Source organism: Cololabis saira, chromosome 12, assembly GCF_033807715.1.
Source record: "Cololabis saira isolate AMF1-May2022 chromosome 12, fColSai1.1, whole genome shotgun sequence".
In the NCBI taxonomy this organism is placed as follows: Eukaryota; Metazoa; Chordata; class Actinopteri; order Beloniformes; family Belonidae; genus Cololabis; species Cololabis saira.
Genome location: NC_084598.1, coordinates 42,821,195 through 42,838,686, shown reverse-complemented (window position 1 = coordinate 42,838,686; position 17,492 = coordinate 42,821,195). Strand labels below are relative to the sequence as shown.

Here is a 17,492-nt window from a genome sequence, read left to right as displayed (position 1 = left end):
GTTGAGATTAAAAAGGCAAGGAAAAAGGAAGAAAAAAAAGGTAAAAAAAGAAAAAGAAAAAAAGAAAAAAAAAGAAAAAAAGAAGAAAAAAGAAAAAAAAGAGAAAAAAATGAAAAAAAAGGTCAAATGTTTTTTTAAAAGCTCCAGGGAGCCACTAGGGCCGACCCCTGGGCTAGCGTGACTTCATCTTCTCGTTACACTGCCCCCTGTAGGTTTGGCTGCTCATAGCACCTTAGCAGCGTATTTATGTCAAAACGTAGAGGGGGAAATATCCGTTTTTGTAAATACCCGGCTACATGTAAACATGACCTTTGTTTTTAGTTGTGAGATCCAGTTCTCAATAACTCAGCTCAGCGAAGGCGTTATGACAGTTTCCAACTTGCCATGAAATTTCAAAGGAAAACAAAACATAAGCTGAGCGTGGCTTGGAGAGGGAGGGGGGGGGAGCATGCCATTCAGACAATAACATGCGCGGGAAAAGAAGGGCGGGGAGAGGAGTGGAGAGAGAGAGAGACAGAGAGAGGGGGGGAAGGGATAAATGGAAGTCTTTTTATCTCTAGTTTCCCACATCCTGTGAGCGGCTGCAAGCGCGGCCACCCAATTTGAAAGAATGCCAGGAATGCGGCCCCAACCCCCCCGACTCCGTCCCAACCCCCCCGCGCCGCTTTGATGCGCAGAGGCCAACTACTATGTTTAATGTTAACACCGTCGGGGAAATCTCGGGGGAGGAGAAGAACCCAAATTAATGGAGAAAAGCCGACAGATTATCGGTGCCATGCGCTTTTTTGCGCGCCTTTTTTGCGCAGGAGCGACTTTTCCAGCAACAGGCTGCTACTCTACCCAGAACCACAGAAAAAACGCCTTTTAAAGTGTAAAACAGGACATTTATTAGTTAATGCACCTTAAACACGCTTTATAATCAGAATATACGACAATGTATTTGTAAATATATAATTTTATATATAAATAAATGAATAATATAGTGCATTTGTTTATATTTATGTACATAAATGGGCAGCTAATACATGTATGTATGCATGTGTATATATATATATGTGTGTGTATGTATATATGTATATATATATATATATATATATATATACACAAATATATAAGTATATTTATATAAATATTTATATGGGCATGTGTGTACAAGTATATAGAAATACTCAACTTTGTATGTGAATGTATGTATAGGTAAGTGTGTGAGCGTTTATAAATACGGCTTAACCTTTTATTTCATGTTTATTTTAAATATTATGTGCTTTTATTGTCTGAGTGGAAATGTGGTTGTTTTTTATGTTTTGATGAGCTGGGGATGAATATCTGTTCTATCTGTCTTCTGTATCCAACTTGTGCTTTTTATTATTTTACCTCTTTTCTTATCATTTTATTTGATTGTATTTGTTATTTACTGTTTAATTGTGTCTTGCTGCTTTTAATGTTGATGTAAAGCACTTTGAATTGTGTGGAATTGTGCTATCTATGTTAAATGATTAGTGAATTAAGTAGGATTAAGTAAGTTTACACTTCTTCCTACTCCTTTTTGCACATGTAAATGAAGATATCAAGTGTTAAAGTATGAAATTCTTTGTCTTCTTTGTCTCGTTTTCTTATCTTTTCTTGAATTGTAGTTTTTTACATGTACAAAATAAAATAAAATAAAATAAAACCAATAATAATCCTTCATCTTGCTTTTTTTTTTTATTTGTTTAGTTTCCAAACATAGCAGAGAGACACAGGCCCGCCTTGGCTCTTTGTGAATTTGCATTTCCCCCCGACATGCGGGTTCATAATGACGCTCCAAAGTCTGGCCCCTTTTCTGCTTTTTGGCGCGTTTCTGTTCCCGCCACGTCCGTGTGGCGCGGCCGGTTTACAGGGTTCGTCTTTATTTTCATCCCTGTGATTGACGGGCCTTCGAAACGACGCCGCCGCCTCCCCATTGGCCGGCGGGGCCGGAAGTGGGCGTGGCCTGCGCCGGCGTGGCCCCGCCCCCTTTACTACCGCCTTAAAACGCCGGCCGGCCCGTTTCCTCCCCTCAGTTTCAGCTGCGCCGTCTCTCCGCACCGTCATTCTGTGTACATAGTTTTTACATTTTACTCGTCTGTTTACAAATATTGCGGGAAAATATATTATATTATATTGCGGTTTCCCCCCCCCCAAAACAAACCCCCCCCGTTTTGGACAGAAAACCTTTTGGCTTTTGCACCTTTTATTCCCTGGATTGGTTTTTATTCCCTGGATTTTATTCCCAGGATTCCTGCCGCAGTTTTTTTGTTCGTGCAACGTGGACCCGCAGACCACGAGGAGACTTTATTTTGGTGGATTTATTTATTGTTATTATCTAAGGGATGCTTCTGTCCAAGCTGAACTCTCTGGCCGTGGATATGCCGGCCAAGATCCAGCTCCAGGTCCATCAAGGTTAGTTTTTATAGTATTTTTCTGCGTTTTTGTGGGTGCCGGCTTTTTTTTTTTCTACTTTTTCTACCCTATCAAACTGTGCAATAAAAAAAAATTCCAACACATGTGTTAAATACATATGTGTAATTATCTGTAGATAGGATCTTGATTTGACTAAAAAAAAAAAAAGCACCGTATGCAGCTTTTTATAGTATTTATTATATTTCTTGTATCTGTTTTGGCTTTTTTTTTTCTACTTTTTCTAGCCAGCCTTTAACTGCAATAAAAAAAAAATCCAACACATCTGTTAAAATAAATATGTGTAATTATCTGCAGATAGGATCTTGATTTGACAAAAAAAAATAAAAAATGCACCTTTTATGAAGCTTTTTATATTATTTATTATATTTCTTATATCTGTTTTGCACTGTCTTGCATTGGAAAAAAAGCGATGCTGCTTTTAATCTCACTGTTACCCATGAATAGTGACAATAAAGTATTCTATTTTATTATATTCTTATATAAATGATGTATAATAATATAAAATGTGTTGTCGGTGGCAGGTTGTCGACCTCATGCCTCCCCTGCCACCCTCCTAGAGGGCGTTTGCTGTCAGATTTCGGTTATTATTATCAATATTAGTATCATTATTAGTATTATTCACCTTTTTTGTGTGTTTTTGGGGTCCCACGCCTGCGTTTTGTGGTCCCCAGCCTCAGCTGTGGTTGGGCGCCGACCTCCACCTCCCCTCCTAGACCCTCCTGAAGGGCGTTTTCTCTCAAATTTCGGCTATTTTTATCAATATTATTGTCACTATTGTTATTATTCACCTTGGTCCATTCTTTTTTTGTGTTTTTGTGGTCCCCCCGCCCGCGTTTTTGTGGCGCGGGGGGACTGGCGGTGGAGGTCGCGGTGGGGCGCCGACCTCCCGCCTCCACCGCGACCCTCCTAGAGGGCGTTTGCTGTCACATTTCGGTTATTATTATCAATATTACTGTCATCATGATTATTATTATTCACCGTGGTCCGTTTTTTACCCTGCAGTGAAGGAAAAGGAGCCCTTTGAGAAGCTGTACCAGGTCGGCGCGGTGCTCGGCAGCGGCGGCTTCGGCACCGTCTACTCCGGCACGAGGATCTCCGACGGAACCCCGGTCAGTAAAAAGCCTGTTTTTGTGATAAAAATACAAGTCATTGTTGTGTTTCAAGTGTTGTGTGTGTGGGTTCGTTTGCGGTTCGTGTCTGACTCGGTCTCCCTTCCTTCCTCTGCCACTCCAGGTTGCTGTCAAACATGTTGCCAAGGACAGAGTCTCGGAATGGGGGGAGCTGGTAAGAAAAGCCCTTATTTATATTTATTTGTGTATATATACCATATTTACATGCAGGGGCGCCTCCAAAAATGTTATTTTATTTTTTGTTTTGTTATTTAATTTTTTTTATTTTATTTTGTTATTTTTTTTATTTACATTTTTTTTATATATTTTCTTTATTTATATATATATAATACTTTTTAAAAAAATACTTTTTTAATACTTTTTAAATATTTTATATTTTTATATTTTAAACCTTTTTTGTATATATATATTTTTTTGTATATACATATATATTTTTTAAACTTTTTTTGTATATATATATATATTTTTTTTATATATACATATATATTTTTTTTAACTTTTTTGTATATATATATATTTTTTATATATACATGTATATATTTTTTTTTTATATATATGTACATATAGATTTTTTTATTATTAGCTCAGAAATACTTAAAAAAAACGCCTACTGATATGCATTTTTCCCAAGTGATTTGGGATGAAATGCATAACTGACAGCAAGTGTTTTTTTGTTTTTTTTTTATTGAGGCCAGCAAATTTGTAGGGGGGCCGGTGGCCCCCCCCTGCCCCCCCCTTGGTGGCGCCTCTGTATACATGTTCAAAGTGTGTTTTTGGGTCCGAGTCGTCGCTCTAACCCTCGTCTCTCCCTCGTTTCCCTCTCCAGGCCAACGGCTCCAGGGTCCCCATGGAGATCGTGCTGCTGAAGAAGGTCGGCACCGGCTTCCGCGGCGTCATCAAGATGCTGGACTGGTTCGAGCGGCCCGACAGCTTCATCGTGGTGATGGAGCGGCCCGAGAACGCCAAGGACCTGTTCGACTTCATCACGGAGCGCGGCGCGCTGCCCGAGGAGCTGGCGCGCAGCTTCTTCCGCCAGGTGCTGGACGCCGTGCGGCACTGCCACGCCTGCGGCGTCGTGCACCGCGACATCAAGGACGAGAACATCCTCATCGACCTGCGCACCGGCGACATGAAGCTCATCGACTTCGGCTCCGGGGCCCTGCTCAAGGACACCACCTACACCGACTTTGACGGTGAGCTCAGCACCATAAAAACCTTAGTTTTGTTTAAAAATGTGTAGCTTTGGGTGTCATTTTTACAATTCTGGACCATGGGACGGAATAAGCAACAGGATGCGTGTCCTTTGGAGTCATGTAACACAGATTCCAAGGTTGTGTCATATCCCCATTCCAGGGCGGGTTATGTATTTTTGAGCCGCGCAGCGTTGTCGCCCCCTGGTGGCGGCACGCGGTATTTTTACAACTTAAAGTTTGTAAACAAAGTCACGTGTGCGCTCCCTCCCGCCCACGTCCACGAGGCCGGAGAGTCACTTCCTCTTCCTCCAAAACAAGCTGTAAACTGTTGCTCAGGTTCCTGCAGGGGCTGGAAATACGAGAAAGGGCTTCAGTTTCAATGTTGTGTTTTCAAGGCCTGAAAAGTGCTTGAATTTTAGTTTTAAGTGCTTGAAATTATAACAAAATTGGGATCTAGGCAAGTTTATTTATATAGCACAATTCAACACAAGGTAGTTCAAGTGCTTTACATCAACATTAAAAGCGGCAAGACATAATTAGACAGTAAATAACAAATAAAATGAAATAAAATTATGAGAAAAGAAGGTAAAATAATAAAAAGCAGAAGTTCTGATTTCTTAAATAAGAAATAAATGAAATAAAATGATAAGAAAAGAAGATAAAATAATAAAAAGCACAAGTTTCTGATTTCTTAAATAACAAATAAATGAAATAAAATGATAAGAAAAGAGATAAAATAATAGAAAGCACAAGTTTCTGATTTCTTAAATAACAAATAAAATGAAATAAAATTGAGGAAAGAAGGTAAAATAATAAAAAGCACAAGTTGCTGATTTCTTAAATAACAAATAAATGAAATAAAATGATAAGAAAAGAGGTAAAATAATAAAAAGCACAAGTTTCTGATTTCTTAAATAAGAAATAAATGAAATAAAATTATGAGGAAAGAAGATAAAATAATAAAAAGCACTAGTTGCTGATTTCTTATATAACAAATAAATGAAATAAAATGATAAGAAGAGGTAAAATAATAAAAACACAAGTTGTTAAAAATAAGGGCAGTAGATCCAGCAGCTAAGTATTTAATTTAGGAGTACAGACTGTATAGTTTAGTTATTACAAGGAATATACAAAATATATTATTAGTGTGTATTTATTCCTGTAGATATTTTCCCCCAGCGATTAAGGTGCTTTAAGATTTTGAAAATGACCCTTGAAAGTGCTTGAATTTGACCTTGAAAAATGTGTAGGAACCCTGGTTGTTATGTGACTAATTTTTAACCTTTTGTCTGTTTCTCTCAGGAACGAGAGTGTACAGCCCGCCGGAGTGGATCAAGTACCACCGGTACCACGGCCGCTCGGCCACCGTGTGGTCTCTGGGCATCCTGCTGTACGACATGGTGTGTGGGGACATCCCCTTCGAGCACGACGAGGAAATCATCCGCGGGCAGGTGCTGTTCCGGCGCAGAGTCTCGCCAGGTACGCTGACGCCCCCGCCGGCCGCCTCGGCTCGGACTGAGGCTTTTTAATTCAGAATTAAACTATTTTCCTTTAGAGTTTACATGAAAATTGTAATTCCGAATTGAGGTTTACATGGAAAACACATTTGATCGGCTTTATCCAATTCCTCTTAAGGTCTGGGGGTTGGGAAGGGAATTAACCAGAAACCGGAAGTTACGTCGGAAGAAACGGAAGAAAAACAAACTTAGCCGCTTAGCTGCTACAACATATTTCCTGCCATCTGTTCTTTTAATTATTTCCAGGTCCTTCAAGCTATTTATTAAATAAATGGGAACGAGCAGCGCAGAAAGACCGGAATTAATTTAAAGCGGAATGTGTATACATTTTTTTTATTTTTTTTTTATTTCATTTTCTTTTTTATTTTTTCTTTTATTTGATAATTTTTTTTCATTTTTATTTTTTATTTCATTTTTTTTATTAATTTTTTTATTGTTTTATTTCATTTTATTTCATTTACTTTTTTCTTTTTATTAGTTAATATTTTTTCATTTTATTTATTTTTATTTATTTTTTTAATGAGTGTATACATGATCGCGGAATTATTCTATTAGGATATAAAATCGGAATAAACCAGCCACTTACTTGGGAATTAAGTTTAATTCGGAATGGCCATTCGGAATTAGGTGTTTGCATGGTAATTTTTACTCATTTTTAAATCTGATTTAATTTTAATTCTGAATTAAAGAGGAATTAAACTTGTAAACACACTCGCTCTGGTTGTTGTTGTTTCCCGGGACTAACCGGCTCCTCCTCCTCCTCTCCCCCCCAGAGTGCCAGCAGCTGATCAAGTGGTGCTTGTCCCTGCGGCCGACGGACCGCCCGTCCTTCGACGACATCACCAACCACTCCTGGATGCAGAACTCGTCCGCGCTGCAGACGGAGAAGGCGGTCGGCGCCGAGATCCGGCTGCACAGCATCGACCCCGCCGCCTTCGCGCCCGCCCCGGTGGCCGTGGCCCGGTGAGGTTCGGGGGGAGATCCGGTCCGTCCGGTCTGGAACCGGACTGCACTGATTCACTGAGAGACGATCACAAGGGCAGAGATGGGCGTCGCCCAACAGGCTGGGACTCCGCCTCCCTGCTGGACTCTGGTCCCGGACCGCTCGCTGTGCCGCGCCGCCGCGCCCGTCGTGTGCAAAGGCGCGGCCGAAGAAGAAGAAGAAAAAAGTGACTTTCTACGAAAAGTGCCTTCCGTGAGATTGTTTTTTGCGGGAAACCTGAAATACTTGAATTTTAAAACAAAAGCGAAGAGGCTCCGACCTTTTTTACGCTCCTTAAGCCTGAATTAAGGTTCTGCGTTAAACCAACGCAGAACACACGCCGTTGCGTTACCGTGACGCCGTTGCCGTGACGCCGCCGTGAACCCTTCGGACTTCTCCGTCACTCCATTTCGCTGCGGTGCAAAACCCCCCCAGAGCGCTAGTTGATACTTTTTGTTTAGCTTCCGGTTTGTCTGGTCACAGTGAATCAAAAAGATAAGGACAACTATTGTGCAAAAAACCAAAACAAAAAAAATCAGACACACACGAAGAAAAGGGCGCTGAAAGTTCACGACTGCTTCACGAACCGGAACCAGAAATGCGTTGCTACCAAGCGAACCAATCACAGCCCTCTCGGTCTGTGTCGCCTCCACGCGTAGTTCCTTTTTTTCAGGAGCTGCACGGCGTGGCGTGTGCAACACGGCGCACGCTCGGCGTCGATTTAACGCAGAACAATAATCCATGTTTTACTCCTTACGCTCAAGGCTTTTCCTAGCGCCTATTTTTTTATTTTTTCCTCTCGTAGGCCTAGATCAGTAAAGCCTGCGCTAACCATAAACCACCACTACAACCACTACAACCGCCACTACTACCCGACGCCATCAGCAACCGGACAACCTCGCCGCTGCGGCGCCAAACACTGGACTTACCTCGCTCTGTTTACCTGGACTTCACCTCCGACCCCCGCTAGCGCGCCCTCGCCCGCCTCCAGCCCAACGCACGCAACAATGCAACACCCTCCACAGTGCCTCACACAGGTCTTAAACGGCGGTGAAGGGGGGTGTAAATGAGATATTTATTGTTGCCGTGACTCCTCTCACGCTCGCTGGGTTTTGTTTTTTTTTTTTTTTTGTCACAGAATTTATTTATTTATTTATGAGAGAATTTTTTGGCTGTCGTATATATTTCATTCCACAGTCACTGGAGGGGCCCGCGGACTATTTAAGAGAATGGGTTTTTGTTTTTGAACCATATTTATGGCTTGAAATCTTCAAAGAGCAGACGTTTTGTGTGTTTGTTTTGTGTAAATAAAAGTGTAAATAGTCCCAAAAGCACTTCCATCTTAATGTACATAAACATCGGACATCTACTGATGCTGTAGTGTGAGAGTGTGTGTGAGAGTGTGCGTGTGTGTGTGTGTGTGTGTGTGTGTGTGTGAGGCTGCATGATCGCAGCTTGGATTGTCTTTTTATTTCATCCATTCAAATTTAGAAATTGTAAATGATTTGCTAGATGCTATTTTTATACGGTTTCAATAAATATTTTTCTAACTATGACCCGAGTGGCTGCCGAGTGTTTTTGTGTTATTGTTTTTCTGGAGCGGCGCGTGGAAACCGCAGGGTTATAGAAGGCGGCGGTGCCGCCGCTCGCACGGCTTCCTGTCACGTGTCACTTCCTGGCGCAGCTGATGTGGAGATAAGGAGGCGTGGAAACTGGCGGCAAGAAAACAAACTACGAGGTTTAGGTGGGAGGTCTCAGTTTGGGGGGCCCACTTGTGTCCCTCACGGGCCCCTCGTGGGCCCACATATACATGCACAAAAGAGAAAAAAGGGGGGCCGACACAAGAAACTACAGGAGCCATGGACAAAAACGATAGCTATGAGATATTTATAATAAATAAAAATGGAAATGGAGAAGAGAGGAAGGGAAGAGGAGAGGAGAAGAAGGGTGAGAGGCACCGCCCAGTGGATCATGTCGGTGCCCCCCTGCAGCATAGGCCTATAGCAGCATATCTACCGCGAAGCTATATTTGAGACTAACTATTATAGTCTTGTTCTATAGCTGCAACTATGACTACTGACTCTAACACACTAGAGTTTACACTACCTAGAGATTTACCAACACCAGCTAGAGGTTTACTAAACACTAACTATAGGCTTTACTAAACAGAAAAGTTTTAAGTTTAGTTTTAAAGGTGGAGGTGGTGTCAGCCTCCTTAACCCAGATTGGAAGTTGGTTCCAAAGTAATGGTGCCTGATAGCAGAACGCCCGCCCTCCAAATCTACATTTAGATACTCTAGGAACTACGAGTAAACCTGCACTCTGAGAACAGAGAGCTCTGCCAGGAACATAAGGCACTATCAGGTCTTGCAAATAATGCGGAGCTGAGCCGTTTTGGGCTTTATATGCAAGTAATACAATTTTAAATTGGATTGTATGTATGTATATATATATATATATATATATATATATATATATATATATATATATATATATACACACACATGTATATATGTACATATATGTGTATATATGCATATATATATATATATATATATATATATATATATATATATATATTAGTGCTGGCCAACGATTACAATTTTTAATCCTAGTTAATCCATGATTTCTGTAATTAACTATGCAATTAATCTCAATCGTTTTTCTCTAAAATTTCAAGGAAAAAGTGAAAAATTAGAAAATATGTTTCTCTATTTTTATTATTTTTGTGAGGGGGGATATATATAGTTTTTCGGCACTACCTTGTTCTCTATAGCTGATATAACATGAACTACTTCTATGTGGGATCAATAAAGTTCTTATTTTTTACATCTGAGAAAATTAAATATATTATATTTGGTGTCTAACTGTTTCCCAAGTATATTAGTGCGTGTGTGAATGAATAAATGAGACGTAAAACGTACATTTCTTTGTAGAAAGGCGCTTTATGAAAATAAGTCCATTTACTTGTATTAGTTTACAGCGCAGTCTGTGGCGGCGTCGTTGACGTATTGCAGCAGCGGCAAGAACACTCGATGTGGCGTCTACGTATAAATGTTTATAGTCGGCGCCGTCGGTGACTCGTGTCTTAACAACATTGCTTGCTTGCTGATTGAAAGACAGAGGAGTAAACGAATCACAAACCAGCTTTTCCTCAACCATTCTCCTCCCAGTTATTGTGACGGTTGTGATTGGGAGTTTTTTCGGCAACGGAAAAATATATTTTTGCGTTAAAAATTTGAATTGCGTCAATACGGCAAGGAATTAACGCTGCGTTAACTCGTTAATTTGGCCACCATTAATATATATATGTATATATATATGTTCTTTTCTTCGTATGCTTGGTTTTTGAGTCTATGAACATAGAGTTGATGTGCCTTACCAAAAAGCGCCAGTTTGGTCTCATCTGTCCAAAGGACATTCTCCCAGAAGTTTTGTGGCTTGTCAACATGCATTTTTGCAAATTCCAGTCTCGCTTTTTTATGCTCATGAGTTTGCTCATGAGGAGTGGGCCAAAATACCTGTTGACAGCTGCAGAACGCTCATTGACAAATACAGAAATCGTTTAAATGCATTGATTGCCTCAAAAGGTTGTGCAACAAAATATTAAGTTTTGGGTACCATCATTTTTGTCTAGCCCTATTTCATTAGTTTTTTTTTTTTTTTTAATAATTATGTTAATCAACAATTCAAAAGTAATGGCTGATTTTGATTATTTAATTTTCAATACATTTTTATTTATTATTACTTTTGTAAGTTTCAAGTGATTTCAGTGAGAGTTGTGGGTTTTTCCTTCTTTAACTGAGGGGTACCAACAATTTTGTCCACGTGTGTATATGTGTGTGTATATATTCGTCCAGTTCCGTTCACGGTCTCTGTTCACCAAACCCTCACCTTCCTCTCTTTTCTTTGTCTCAGAAGACAAAACTATTTTAACCTGATAAAAGCAGGAACCTGAAACCTCAAGCAGCAGAATCTCTGAATCTGTGAATGTCGTTTCTCTGAAGAGGCCGCGGCCGTTTCCACGAACCACTTCCCCTGCTACCCAGAACTGGTCCGCTTTCCCAGGACCAGCAAGTTCTGAGGCCTGCAGCCGGTCCAGACCCGGTCCTGGTCCTGGTCCGGTCCTGGTCCTGGTCCAGACCTGGTCCAGACCCGGTCCTGGTCCTGGTCCTGGTCCTGGCCCAGACCTGGTCCCGGTCCAGACCCGGTCCTGGTCCTGGTCCGGCTCTGGTCCAGACCTGGTCCAAACCTGGTCCAGACCCGTTGGTGGCCTGAGACGTCGGAAACTGGTTCCCGTCAGTCGAGTTGCAATTTTGTCTTTCGAGAAACGAGTCAGAAGTTCAGCTGTTGCACAATCGCTGCAGCCGGGGCTGCTGGGTAATGAGGGGGGACTTCCTGTCCCCGTCTGGGGACCTGCAGGTCCAGATCCAGACCTGCAGGTCCTCTACAGACCACTAGGGTCCAGATCCAGACCTGCAGGTCCTCTACAGACCACTAGGGTCCAGATCCAGACCTGCAGGTCCTCTACAGACCACTAGGGTCCAGATCCAGACCTGCAGGTCCTCTACAGACCACTAGGATCCAGATCCAGACCTGCAGGTCCTCTACAGACCACTAGGGTCCAGATCCAGACCTGCAGAGATGTTTAATTGATTAAACAACAGGAAACCACCGATAAAACGGCTGTTTGAAGACGTTACGAAAGCGACTCCACCCGTTGAAATCAAGCTTCACCATCAACGACTAAATGAAAATAAAAACTCGGCCATGAATTAAGAAACATTTACAGTATTACAGATTGCAGAAGCTCGAATTGTGCAAACACTTTTGGGTAATACTAAGTACCCCCTTAGTCCTTCCATACGATTTAAGGGGATAAGTTAATCATCAGTCCTCGATCAGGCATCAATGTAAACACAATGCCAAGAGGGAAAGACTTCAGCACTCGTCTTAGAAGAGCAGCGAAGTTCTATAAATTAATGCATCAAGCGATTAAAAAAATTGAGCAATTAATTAAGATCCGTAATCAATTACTTGAGTTGTTTTCTTTAACTTGATTGCGGCGGATAAAAAGATTGATATATAACAACCAAGAAAGTGGCTTTATAAAGTAATTTATTTATTTTTTCTTTGACTTCAAGTTCAAGGTGTGACCGACCTTTGGTTTCCACCCACAACTCAAGCACAAACACAGAAGGCAACTCGCAAACAGAAAAAAAGTAAAGTTGGAGATTAAAAAATAGATTAAGCGATTAAAAAACATAACTCGCTAAATTATATATATATATATATATATATATATATATATATATATATATATATATATATATATATATATATATATATATATATATATATATATATATATATATATATATATATATATAGGTATATATAGGTATGAGAAGGTTTGTCCAAACTTTGGCCTGGTGCAATAGTTTGTATGTTTTATAAATTGAATATTTTGTATATACAAGCAATAGCTTGTATGTCTTATAAATGTATATTTTGTATTTTTGTATTTCTTTTTTATAGTTTTATATTGTATTATGTTTTATATGGATATGTGTCTGCAATAAAGTTGTTAATATTAATATAAAATATAATTAATAAATCGCAATTCATGCACTAATTTGACACCCCTATTATAAATGCACCTCAAAATCATTTGGAGTTCAGTGTTCGACGGTGAGAAAGATTCGTTGTAACCGGTTGTCAGTTTTCCCAGGATTGGACGTTCCAGCAAATCTCCCACGAGGGCCGACGGCGTTTAAAAAACTTAAACTCAACATACATCTTATGTCCTCCAGGACTTACTGAGTATATTAAATGTTTTTCTCTTATTTATATATAAATACATGTATTTTCACCGCCCCCCCCCAGGGATTAATAAAGATTAGTCTGATTATGTAAGCGAGTGAGTGTAAACCTGCTGCAGCTCTGTTCCCATGGCAGTGTTAGCGTAGCGGAGAAGGAATGTCGGCTCCGGTTTCTGCGTCAGCACCTTGACATTCGAGATGAGCCAACAGCCGTCCTTCCTCCGCCTGCAGCCACACCAAGGACGCTGTGCTGTTGATGTTTGTACACGCCGTGAATGAATCAGCCCTCACAATGACGGAGGGCGAGGTTTCTGCCCCGCCTCGACTCTCTCTCTGCAGTCGTGGGTAGCGGCCCGCCGCGGTCGCACCGCGCCGCTAACAAGCCCCAACACGGAGGAAAGGTGGGCAGTTGGGTTTCGCCAGGTACCGGCGTATTGTGCAAGTAATCCTGGATCGGCCTTTTGTTCCACAGAAGTGACATTTAACTGATAAAACATCTGAAACGGTACGAGTACGGCTCCCTGTGGCACTCCTCACCACCCGTTTCGGGCCTCTTTTTCCTTGTAAAAAAAAGTAATTGTGTTGCAATTTGGCGGGATGGAGCATCTACACGCCTACCTTAACATAGTAACTGCAGGCTAGGTATTTTACCTTAGCTTATACTAACCTAACAACTTCTAATTAGCTAATTCTCCAACCTGCAGCCGGACACGGCGGCCGGTTGGTACGATTAACACGAACATGTATTTTCTTTCATATAAGAATGCGAAATGTCAAGTAGCTGAAATAATTTTGTTAGGAAATATGAACAATGACAATAAAGAATTTTGAAGTGATGACGGCTAATCATCAACTAATTAAAAGACTATGCTTCTAATTAGGAATAAATGTATACATTTATTCCTTTATATAATAATAGTCCTTTTTAAAGTTGCCATGGATTTTTAAATCAGGCTGTAAATATGTTTACTTATGCTGCAACGTTCTACCATGGGGAGAAACTACTGGATCCCTAGTGGTCAGTAGAGGAAGTGCACATCATTTACAGCTCCTGGTTTGATTTTCCTAGGAATTTCAAGAAACATTTGCACTGATGCACCAGTTTGCTTCCAGCCACCTTTCATATTCTTTTTCTTCTTCTTAAAGCGCTAAATCATTAGCCTTTGCTACGTCACGTCCAGACTCGACTTAACTGGCACCAGGAAGCGTCTTCGTTCCCCTCCAGTCTTGGCGTCCGTCCACTGGCTTCCCGGCCGACTCTGAATTGATTTTAAGATTTTATTGTTGACTTTGAAAGTTTTTAATGGGATGGCGCCGGAGAGGACGGAGTTCCTGGACACTCCACCATCACCATTCAAACATAGAGTTGATGGAGCTTCTGGACCTTTTGAAGTTGGAGTGACAGCTTAGCTCCGCCCACTTCTGAGGAACAACCATATGAAGAGTGAAGAGTTTAATCATTTTGTTTTGAATTTAAACGGCTCGCTTATTGACAAACGCCCGGAATATTTGCTCTCAAGCACGAAACTTTGATTCTTTCAATAGAATAAAATCTTTAACAAAACGACGAACTAACAGGAACACAAAGGAGCATATTGAGTTGGCTGCCGCTAAGGTAGAGACAGAAAAGGAGCAACGCCGCTAACTCTGCTGAACGTAACAGAGACCTATAAACGACAGCAAGAAAAATAAAGAACTACATTGTAAGTTAATGAATTTCTATGCTTGGCTCATCAGCAGCTTTCTGTTGTAGAAGACATCGGGTTTAGCCGCGTCGTTAGCTGCTTGGATCCGCGGTTCAGCTGCAGCGTCGTAATTATTTCACTGATGAATGTCCGCCGGAGTTTTACCAAACTATATACAGTCACATCCAAAGCCTCATGCAGGACGACAATCGTGTCAGTCGGCTTCACGAGGGACATTTGGAGTTTTAGTGTGAAGAGTTTCCTCACACGCGGCGGATGCTATCGCTAAAGCTTTCACGAAGCTTAATAATTCACAATTAATTTTTATTTTAAGATTGAATTCCTTTTTCCACAGGAAAACTAAGGTTTATAGTTAACAACTTGTATCAACTTTTAGAGAGTGAAATGTCTGCTGTTGCTGCACATGTTGTACATAATTATTACCAGAGGAAAGCTAAAGCTTGTAAGCTACACAAGTCTAAGTCGTCTTTAAGAGTCTCTAGATCAGTGTTTCCCAACCCTGGTCCTCAAGGCCCACTGTCCTGCATGTTTTAGATGTTTCCCTTCATCATCACACCTGATTCTAATTAATGTTCCTAATTAGTTTGTCATCAAGGTCTGCACAGCTCTGTTGATGACACAGGTACTTGTATCACGGTGTGCTGAAGCAGGAAACATCTAAAACATGCAGGACAGTGGGCCTTGAGGACCAGGATTTGGAAACACTGATGTAGAGGGTGAAATATTCCATCAGCATGCAATAAAACAGTCAATTCATGACACTTTCTCATCTCCTAATCTTGATACCTAACAATAAAATGTCAGTGTTGTACATGAGACAACAATATTGACGATTTTATGGATTTCACGCAGATTTTGGTGATTGGTCCTCAAAGTCCTGATCGTTGCATCTCTACCATGAATCCTCCCCGACAGGCTTCATTTGGGCCGGGGCCAGACACACAACCCCCCCCAACGCCGATGAGCTAACCGTCCCTCCTCCCTGCCAGGAGAAGGCAGAGGATTCCAACACGGGCCGGCCGGAGCTTCGTGAGCAGCCTCCTCTCCTTTATTTGTCTAAGTCGCAGCATTTCCAGCGAGGGTTTTTCCCAGGCCCGTCTGGGAACCGTGGGAGTCCAGGAACCCACGGAGGTAGCCCAGCGGCCCCGTGTTTGTCTCCCGGATGCTTGCTGGGTTTCCAGGGTAGTGGGAGTCACTCGTCTGGGCCGGGGGGGTGGGGGGGTGACCCCCGACTCTCTCCCCGACTGATTCCCTGAGCAGCTGATAGGCCGAGCGGAGGGGGAGGCGGCGGATCCTCCGAAACGAAAAGGTTATGGGAAGCGGAGGTCTCGGAAGCGCAGAAGAATGGGTCCGGATGAAATCACCAAAAAAGGGTTCTGCTCTGCGTTTGTGTTGGGTGTTTGGGTTCGTTTCTCCCTCCGGCCCCTGCAGATGTCGGCTCACGCCACACTCTCGCCCTGAACGACCCGGTCCAATAAAACAACCCAGCTCGGGGTTGTGGGAGCAAATCAATACCGTCCTCGTACCCGAGTATGGAGCTGGAGACGGGAGACGATGAGCTGAGCACAAAGTTAAGAGGACAAACAAACAACCAAAACTCTGGCCAGTTTGTACCGAAGAAACTTTCCAGCAGCTTTTAAACCTCTAACAGTGAAATAGGTTTATTGTACCTTAACTAATAAAACTCAATTTCCACAGGTTCGTACTTCTGTGACTGCGTTTCCATGCATCAATAACCCTTTTAAAACCCGAATATTGGCAATAACCCGTATTTGCACGGCCAATAACCCCTTTGAATAACCCGAATTTGCTCATATTCGGGTTTTTAAAAACCCGAATATGAGCCCTGCTGCCCTGGGTTACTCCTTTTAAAACACGAATATTCGGTCATATAAACTGTACGCCTAACGGAATATCCCGGAACATGAATTTGTTTTCTGCGCATGCTCTGTTCACAAGGAATCTTGGTCTTTTTTTTTTCTTTTACCTTGTCTGCACACATATTAATGGTTGATACCATGCCGATAAAAACCTATTATTACTATATTTAGTATATATATATATATATATATATATATATATATATATATATATACGCATACACATACATACATACAACACACATACAAACCCAGTGATTTTTTTTTTTTTCTTGGGGGGGGGGGGGGGGGGGGGCGACATCCACTGATAACCCAGGAAGCAGGAACACACGGAGGCCTCACGTCGATCACTGGAAATCTGCAACAAAAACCACAAACGAAACACAAAACCGACACAGAGCCAACCAAAACACGAACAGCAATCGACCTAAATCTTGAGATCTGATCGCAGTCTGAGCTAAGCTACCGCTACTGCTACCTAACCCCAACAACTACGGAGCAAGCATGCAGGTGAACAAGCCAGTGTGTATGTATATGTGTGTGTGTGTGTGTGTGTGTGTGTGTGTGTGTGTGTGTGTGTGTGTGTGTGTGTGTGTATGTATGTATATGTGTGTGCGTGCGTGTGTGTGTACATGTCTTTGTGGCTATGTGTGTGTGTGTGTGTGTGTGTGTGTGTGTGTGTGTGTGTATGTATGTATATGTTTGTGTGGCTGTGTATGTGTGCGTGTGGCTATGTGTGTGTATGTGTGCGTATGTGTATATGACTTAGTGGCTGTGTGTGTGTGTGTGTGTGTGTGTGCATTTGTGTAGCTATGTGTGC

The 17,492-nt window shown here is 41.6% G+C and overlaps 2 protein-coding genes across 2 annotated transcripts in view; one reads left to right on the top strand and one right to left on the bottom strand.

Annotated features, from left to right (window-relative positions):
• LOC133456428 (NACHT, LRR and PYD domains-containing protein 3-like) overlaps positions 1–17,492 on the bottom strand; it is a 687,319-nt gene that overhangs the window by 261,863 nt on the left and 407,964 nt on the right.
• pim1 (Pim-1 proto-oncogene, serine/threonine kinase) lies at positions 2,054–7,755 on the top strand. Its single transcript, XM_061736834.1, has 6 exons — positions 2,054–2,421; positions 3,445–3,551; positions 3,676–3,726; positions 4,399–4,765; positions 6,068–6,244; positions 7,056–7,755. The coding sequence occupies exons 1-6, from the start codon at positions 2,352–2,354 to the stop codon at positions 7,247–7,249; spliced, it is 966 nt and encodes a 321-aa protein (XP_061592818.1). The 5' UTR covers positions 2,054–2,351; the 3' UTR covers positions 7,250–7,755.